This window comes from Micromesistius poutassou (assembly GCF_964030765.1).
Source record: "Micromesistius poutassou genome assembly, contig: SCAFFOLD_5120, whole genome shotgun sequence".
Lineage (NCBI taxonomy): Eukaryota > Metazoa > Chordata > Actinopteri > Gadiformes > Gadidae > Micromesistius > Micromesistius poutassou.
The window spans coordinates 9,714-17,701 of NW_028178135.1; the positions used below are offsets into that span (position 1 = coordinate 9,714).

Consider the following 7,988-nt stretch of genomic DNA (forward strand, 5'->3'; position numbering starts at 1 on the left):
AAGGGTAATCTGCCGTCATTGGCCTTTTTACCTCTTGGGGTGGATTCTTGTTCCAGCCATGCCCTGTCTGCCTCGAGGCCTTCAAGGAGCATGGAAACTGTGTTAGGTCACAACTCGGTACATGTGGTCACCATTCTTTTGAGAACCTCCGGCTTATTACCTTGGATGGACAATATCGGTTGTTTGGGGCGTTTGATTCCTAGCCAAAAGGTTCTGGGTTCGATCCCCAGTGTACGCTGTCTACCTGTAGGCCTCCTCGATCCAAATGTCCTAATGCCATACATGCTCCTTAATGATATCGGAAAATTGAATTAAATTCACTGTAAATCGCATTGGGTAAAAGTTCTAGGGACTGATTCTGATGAAATCGAGATCAAACATAACTGCATGCCTAAGTGTGTATGCCATTTGATACAATATTGCATGATATCAGTCAATATAATAGTGACATAATGGCAAAATTATTGTTATGATCATTATTATTGGTGTGTTATTGGGCTATTATTGCAAAAGACTGATGGATACCAAGTGGTTCATCTTGCTTTTGTTTCTTGATAAATGTCTCCATCTAGTGGACTTTCCAAGTATGCTTGGAAGATAAAACGTCTGCCATAACAGCAGCAAAACATATACACACTAGCCTGCATATAAATACACTACAATCAAAGATAACACAATTTGGGTGATTGATATTTCCATATGAGGCATCTGAAGTATCTTAACGACGTTTATTTCGCCTTTTATCCTAGTCGTTACGTTAAGGTCCAGCCCCACCGATGGACGAACCACTCCGACCCCTGGCGGAATTTATGAAAAACAGTAACCGGATATTACCAACAGACCAGCGGTGACGCACATCCGTGCATCACAAGCGAGGCTGTTGCAGGGCTACTAGCTAACCGTCCAGGCTACAACGGAAATTCCCCAATACACCTAATTCATCTTTTTCTCTCTCGAAAGTGAAATATTTCTGAACCGATAGCCGTACTTTCAGCCCCAGGTCTCGGATCGCCATAGCCTCGTGATGCAAACGAGACCGCTGTTTAAAAGATAGATCACTTCTAGCCCAGTATCCCGAACCCAGGACCCGGGTTCGCATGTGAGCACAAAGGCCCGGTGCACCGTCCCGATGTCCAACATGTTCCCCTCCTCCTGGGGAAACTATGGGGGAAACCATCAACCGCAGAACTTCGGTGGGCCCGCGCCCCGAAAGCAGCACCCGGCTGGGGGCCAGACCGCACCGGCGGCGGGCTTCGGCGCGGCCCCGGCCGGGGGCTCGGCTCTGTTCTCCAGCCTGCAGGAGCAGCATCTGCAGCAGATGCAGCAGCTGCAGATGCTGCACCAGAAGCAGCTCGAGTCGGTGCTGCATCACAACAGCGCTGCGGGGTCGTACGGGGGTGGAGGTGGGGGTGCCGCGGGTTTTTCTGCACCGTCGTGGCAGTCGGAAGCGTCGGGGCATGCGGACAATGTTTTTGAAGGTGCCCAGGCCTTTTATAACCAGCAGGACGAGGCCCAGGCTCAGTCCACAAGAGGGCCGGAACAGGCTCGTCCCCCTCTACCGCAGACCGCCGGGGGGAAGCCCAACCCTCCCCCTTCAGAAGCACCGTCAGCCGGGGGTCCGCCGACTAATGACGGTCCTAAGTCGAAAGAGGTACACGTGAACATAATTATAGGCTGCATATGCTCAGGATTGATATGCACAACACTTCTCAGAAAGGATGAATTCTCCATACTTTTTTAGAAACCTGCAAACATAGCAAATTAGTTTTTTTGATAGTGCTTTGCCAGCTACAATTGGAACAGTAAAAAGCATATTTGATTTGTTTGATTTCAATGTAATTGACGCTGAACACACTCACTCACTCAAATGATCTCTCTCAAATGATCTCTCACACACTTTTTGGCCTTAAGTCTTACAATAATCTACCTATGTAGGTAACATTGTAGGAATGTGAAACAATTGGAATACTTGATTCAACCTGTATTATAACTGCCAGAAAAGTTCTTGAAATGGGTTTTTGGAACATAGACAGTTAGTGATAACAAATACAAGAAACTGAGCATGTAAAGCAGTTTGCACTCCTCTACTTCACCTTTATTCTTTACTTGTTATCACAATCTTCAATAATGCTCTCTGTAAACCACTTTCCATATTATGGTTACCGGCACGGTGCTCTGTTTTGTCTTGTTGTTTATAAGCATCAGTTCTTTTGAGTGTTGCATTCATCATGCATATTACTACTGAGTTATATATTAAGTTCAGAAGATGCATTTATTAAAAGCTACTCAAAGTAAAACATTTGGATACAAGTACGGTAAGGGCCCAGCTTAGTTCGGGCCTACAGGGAGAGTGACGGCCTACAGGGAGAGTGACGGCCTACAGGGAGAGTGACACCCTGCAGGGAGAGTGACAGCCTACAGGGAGAGTGACAGCATACAGGGAGAGTGACGGCCTACAGGGAGAGTGACAGCATACAGGGAGAGTGACGGCCTACAGGGAGAGTGACGGCCTACAGGGAGAGTGACGGCCTACAGGGAGAGTGACGGCCTACAGGGAGAGTGACAGCATACAGGGAGAGTGACAGCCTGCAGGGAGAGTGACAGCATACAGGGAGAGTGACACCCTGCAGGGAGAGTGACAGCTGAGCCTACAGGGAGAGTGACAGCCTGCAGGGAGAGTGACAGCCTGCAGGGAGAGTGACATGTGTGTTGACATGCTGGGTTGTTTCCCTGCAGGAGCAGCAGCAGTACTGGTACAAGCAACACCTCCAGAACCTCCAGAAGCTGAAACATGACGGGGCCAGGCAGAACCAGGCGGGGAGCGACGCCCCTTTCCCGTCCCACGGTCACTCTGCCCCGCCCCTCCCTTCAGAACCACCCAAGAGCGCACCGCCCCCGCCTCCACCCAAAGAGGAGCCCCCCGTACCTCCACCACCTCCCGAGGATGTAAGCATGTCTTTTCTTTGTTGCATTGGATAGGTGACATATTATACCACCAGGTGTGAGTGTGATTAGCCGTTACGTAGATGTATGATGGATAGATGAGCAACAGTCCACTGGTTAGGCTGGCAGACTGATCTATCCAGCACACATCTAGGTGGACACGCCCACTTGTGATGTCAGAAGAGGCCGATTTTCAAAATCCCTTGTAATGGCTAATCACACTCACACCTGGTGGTATAATATGTCACCTTTAAAGGCCCCATCCAGCTGAGGTCAGATACCATGTTTTTATCATCTACTTTCGCCCACATATTTGGGCAGGACCTACCTTTTCCAGAAATTGAGTTTTTCGCAATTGCCGTGGACCGTGGTAGAGCTTTGCTACAGCAGCACAGCACTAAGTAACCTTGACATTCAAACCATTAAAAACCAAAGCTTGTTGTTAATCACCCTGCTATGGGTGACAGTTGACAATAGAGCAATTTGTAAAATACTTTTTTTATGCCTGCACTAGGGCAGTGCAGGCATGTGTTATGACTATGTAATACAGCCTTGTCTCAGAAGTAAGCACAAATGCAAAATTTGAAAATTCACTAGTTACATTGCATCTTTCATCTCGGTTTTCAGATTTTTTCTAAAGGCAGTCTTACTCCATTATTGATTCATAATCCATATGCTAACATATTGATCTTCCCCAGCCGGACCTTCCCAAGGACCCGGAGGAGGTGGCGCGCCTGCAGCAGCTGCAGGCCGCAGCAGCGCAGTGGCAGCACGTGCAGCAGCAGAGGGCTGGCATGCAGTACCAGGCGCTCATGCAGCAGCACGAGAAACTGCAGAACATTCTGGAGAAGTACCAGCAGTTCATCCAGCAACCCGCAAATCTACAGGTAGAGGCGTCGTTTTTTTGTTATGTTTTCGAGGCGTTATTGAGATAGTCTCTATTTAAATTAGGGATGGCGAAAATTTAAAATATTCTTGACCGACCGCCGAGCCTCATTAACCGGTTGAAACCGGTTAACCGATCAGATAAAAATGTGCTATTTGAAATAACAGCCATTTCGAGCCACGCCAGCCACCTGCTATTTCGTAACTCTGCTTATCTCTCTCCTGCTCTGCCTCCGGCTCACACACACGCACACACTCTGCCCCGGCCCCGCCCTTCCACTCACGTCACTTTTTTTTTAATCCCCTACAGCGCGAAACATGGAGTCCAAATGGCTCCATAGTTTGGAAATGGTTTGGGTACAAGGTGATAGAGTTGAAAATACAGGTTTGATGTGAGCAGACACGGGTATAGCACCCTGTCTGTCCCAGTGAGAGGCAGTGGCTGTAACAGCGGCACGACCTGTGTTTGAATTGAAACACGAGGCGTGCTTATTGCAAGTTGACCGTGTGTAGAGAGCGGGCTCGAACGCCCACAATGGTCTTGAGATGGCGCGGACCTGGTTGAGACCCTGCGCGGGATTCACCAGGGGCCAATCGGAAGAGGGCAGCGTTAGGAGCTCATTTGAAACATTGCCGCGGCTCATTTAAGAAAATAACAGCTCTGAAGAGACGCCGCTTGAGTTTGGAGGAGACTGTGGTGCTAATAATAATAAAGCAAGATGATGATCATCATTACCTTATCTGTTACCATTGAAGATCCTGAAATGTAGTAATTTCATCGGTTAAACATCGGTTAACATCCCTAATTTAAATATCAATTTCAAGTCTTTATTATTGCCAAGCGACACAAATTGTCTGGAATTGATTTTGGTGATTTGGCTCACAGGACAGTACAAGACCACACGGAACAAGGGAGACAAATCTGACTGGACATACAAAAAATACATCACATTGAAAATAGACACATGCGTTGTTACCAGTATGAAAAGAATTGTTGATAAAACAAAGCAGAACGAACACAGACACAGAGCCACACCGTGTTGCTATAGGTCAGCGCCATATTGACACACTCAGGAAAGACGCACCTTGGCTGAAGTCCGATATAGGCTAGATTAAACACAACCATAACAGTATTTTATGTTTTCTACAGTCGATGTCCAGTGAGATGCAGCTCAGGCACTACGAAACCCAGCAGCAGCAGTTCACCAAGATGTACCAGGACTGGGAACACACCTTCCAGCTCTGGCATGACCAGTTCCAGACCTACCCTCACAAAGACCAACTGAAGGACTACGAGCTCCAGTGGAAACAGTGGCAAGAGCAGATGAACGCCACCAATGCCCACCTGCAAGAGCGCGTGGCCACCCTGAGAACTATGGTGCCCTACCAGTATGGCAGTGGCATGGCGGACCAGTACAGCCAGTACCCGGGGAAGGACTTTGCCGGTGGTCCTCAAGGCTCCATGTCCCAGGGCCAGCCGTCTCAAGGCTCGGCATCACAAGGCCAGCTGTCTCAAGGTTCATCGTCCCAGGGCCAGATGGCCCAAGGCTCCATGCTCCAGGGCCAGATGGCCCAAGGCTCCATGCACCAGGGCCAGATGGCCCAAGGCTCCATGCTCCAGGGCCAGATGGCCCAAGGCTCCATGCTCCAGGGCCAGATGGCCCAAGGCTCCATGCTCCAGGGCCAGATGGCCCAAGGCTCCATGCACCAGGGACAGATGTCCCAGAGTCCAATGTCCCAGGGCGGGACGTCCCAGGGTGCAACTTCCCAAGGTTCGATGTTCCAGGGCCAGATGGCCCAAGGCTCAATGCTCCAGGGTCAGATGTCCCAAGGATCGATGTTCCAGGGTCAGATGTCCCAAGGTTCAAGGGCCCAGGGTCCAATGTCTCAGGGCCAGATGAACCAAGGCTCAATGTCTCAGGGCCAGATGAACCAAGGCTCAAGGCCTCAGGGGCAGATGAACCAAGGCTCAATGTCCCAGGGCCCGATGTCCCAGGGCCAGATGTCCCAGGGCCAGATGTCCCAGGGCCAGATGAACCAAGGCTCAATGTCCCAGGGCCAGATGTCCCAGGGTTCAATGTCCCAGGGCCAGATGTCCCAGGGTTCAATGTCCCAGGGCTCAATGTCCCAGGGCTCAATGTCCCAGGGTTCAATGTCCCAGGGCCAGATGTCCCAGGGCCAGATGCCCCACGGCCAAATGTCCCATGACCAGATGTCCCAGGGCCCGATGTCTCAAGGGCCAAGGGGTCAAGGGCCGAGGGGTCAAGGTCCAAGACATGGATTTGGACAACCGTCAGAGCCTAATGCTGTTAGAGGCGGTGTCCCTTCCCCTATGGGAGAAAGACAGATGGGTCCCGGACACTACGGCCCCAGAGGACAAAGGTGAGCCGTACATTTTAATATTATTATTCCGATGTAATATTTTGTAAAGATTCTTGTCATTGTTTCTCTTGTCAGAATTCTTCCCGTATGATTCTTCAATTCTTTATATTTATTTTTATCGACAGGCCTGATGGTCCGAGAGGAAACGGCCCCAGGTTTGACCAGTCCCAGCAGCGCTTTGATGGTCCTTCCCGATTTGAACGGGCCCCATTCGATCAGAACCCGAGAGGCTTCGCGCCGCGCTTTGGGCAGCCGCCTAGATTCGATCAGCCCCCGAGACAACCCGGACCCCAAAACCGCTTCGAACGGCCGCCCGGACCCCAACCTCACTTTGAGCGGCCCCAGGGACCCCAACAGCGTACCCCAGCTCCAAACCAGCAGCACCCCTCCGCCCCCCATCAAAGGCCTCTAGCGCCCAATCAACGGCTTCCAGCACCCAACCAGAGGCTTCCCACGCCCAACCAGCGCGCGCCCACACCCAACCAGCACGCTCCCACTCCCCAGCAGCCCCCGGCACAAGGCCTCAAGCCTAAGACGGAGCCCTCGAGTACACCACCGGCCAATACCCCCTCCAAGGCCCCCGTGAAGCCCGGGCCCATGTCGGCCAAAAAAGAACAGGACTCCACGCCGAGCAAGGTCAAAGCGGAAGACATGGCGGACGACAGCCTGGACGGCACCAGCAGCTTCTTCTTGCCCACCGACCCCATTCCGCAGACGACCCACGGAAAGGAAGATGCCAAAAAAACACTGGGCGCTAGTAACGACAAACCCAACACTGCGGCTCCTTCGCCCGCGGCGCCAAAGAGCTCCGCTCCCGCACAGGCCAACCTCAAACCGGGTGGCCAACCGGGGTCCAACAGCGGCCACGGAGCCCAGAACGCCGCCAAGGCCCCTGAAGGCAAGCCACCGGCCAAACCCCCCGCGCAACCGCAGCCCAACGCGGAACCGCCGAAGCCTGCCCTACCCTCCGTGGCACGGGGGCGGGGCAGGGGGCAGCCTCCTCCGCCGCCTCCTCCGTCCCCCCACATGCGGGGGCGGGGCCGCGGGCTGGCGCCGGGGCGCGGCGGCGGCGGCGGTGGGGGGTTCAACAGCTTCCCGCCGCCGGACCAAACGGACGGCATGGCGTTCGGCTACGGCGAGCAGCAGAGCGAGGACATGGCGACGCAGGAGCAGCAGCAGCAGCAGCAGCAGGAGGAGGAGGACTACTACTGGCAGGACCCCCCCTACGAGGAGCCCGAGGCGGAGGCGCCGCCGGAGCAGGAGCTGTGGGTCCCCGAGGAGCACCACTTCCCCCCCCAGGAGGACGACTACTACGACGAGTCGGCCATGGGCGGGCCCATGATGGGCCGGGGGCGCTTCCCCCAGCGGAGGGGCGGAGGGCCCCCGTTACCCAGAGGAGGACCCTACATGGGCAGAGGCGGGCCCCCGATGGGGAGAGGGGGCCCCCCGATGGGGAGGGGGGGCCCCCCCATGGGGCCCTACATGGGAAGAGGCGGGCCGCCCATGGGGAGGGGCGGGCCGCACATGGGTCGCGGCGGGCCGCCCATGGGTAGAGGGGGACCCCCCATGGGCAGAGGGGGACCCCCCATGGGCCGAGGGGGTCCGCCCGCCGGGAGAGGCGGGCCCCCCATGGGGATGGCCGGGCCGATGGGGAGGGGGGAGCCGATGGACAGGCACTGGGAAGACCCCGAGTCGGCCGAGTGGGGGGAAGAGGAGCCCTACTGGGAGGACTGGAGACCCCCCATGCGGGGCATGAGACCGCCGTTTCCGCCCGGGCG

At 54.0% G+C, this 7,988-nt stretch overlaps 1 protein-coding gene across 1 annotated transcript; it reads left to right on the forward strand.

Annotated features, from left to right (window-relative positions):
- Window positions 1-881: 881 nt before the first annotated feature.
- Window positions 882-7,983, forward strand: LOC311374737 (uncharacterized protein; the record flags this gene model as incomplete). Its single annotated transcript, XM_084490523.1, has 5 exons — window positions 882-1,651; window positions 2,737-2,946; window positions 3,642-3,830; window positions 4,979-6,210; window positions 6,336-7,983. Coding segments are annotated over exons 1-5 (3,801 nt in total), but the record flags the coding sequence as incomplete, so codon positions are not given.
- Between the last annotated feature and the right edge of the window lie 5 nt (window positions 7,984-7,988).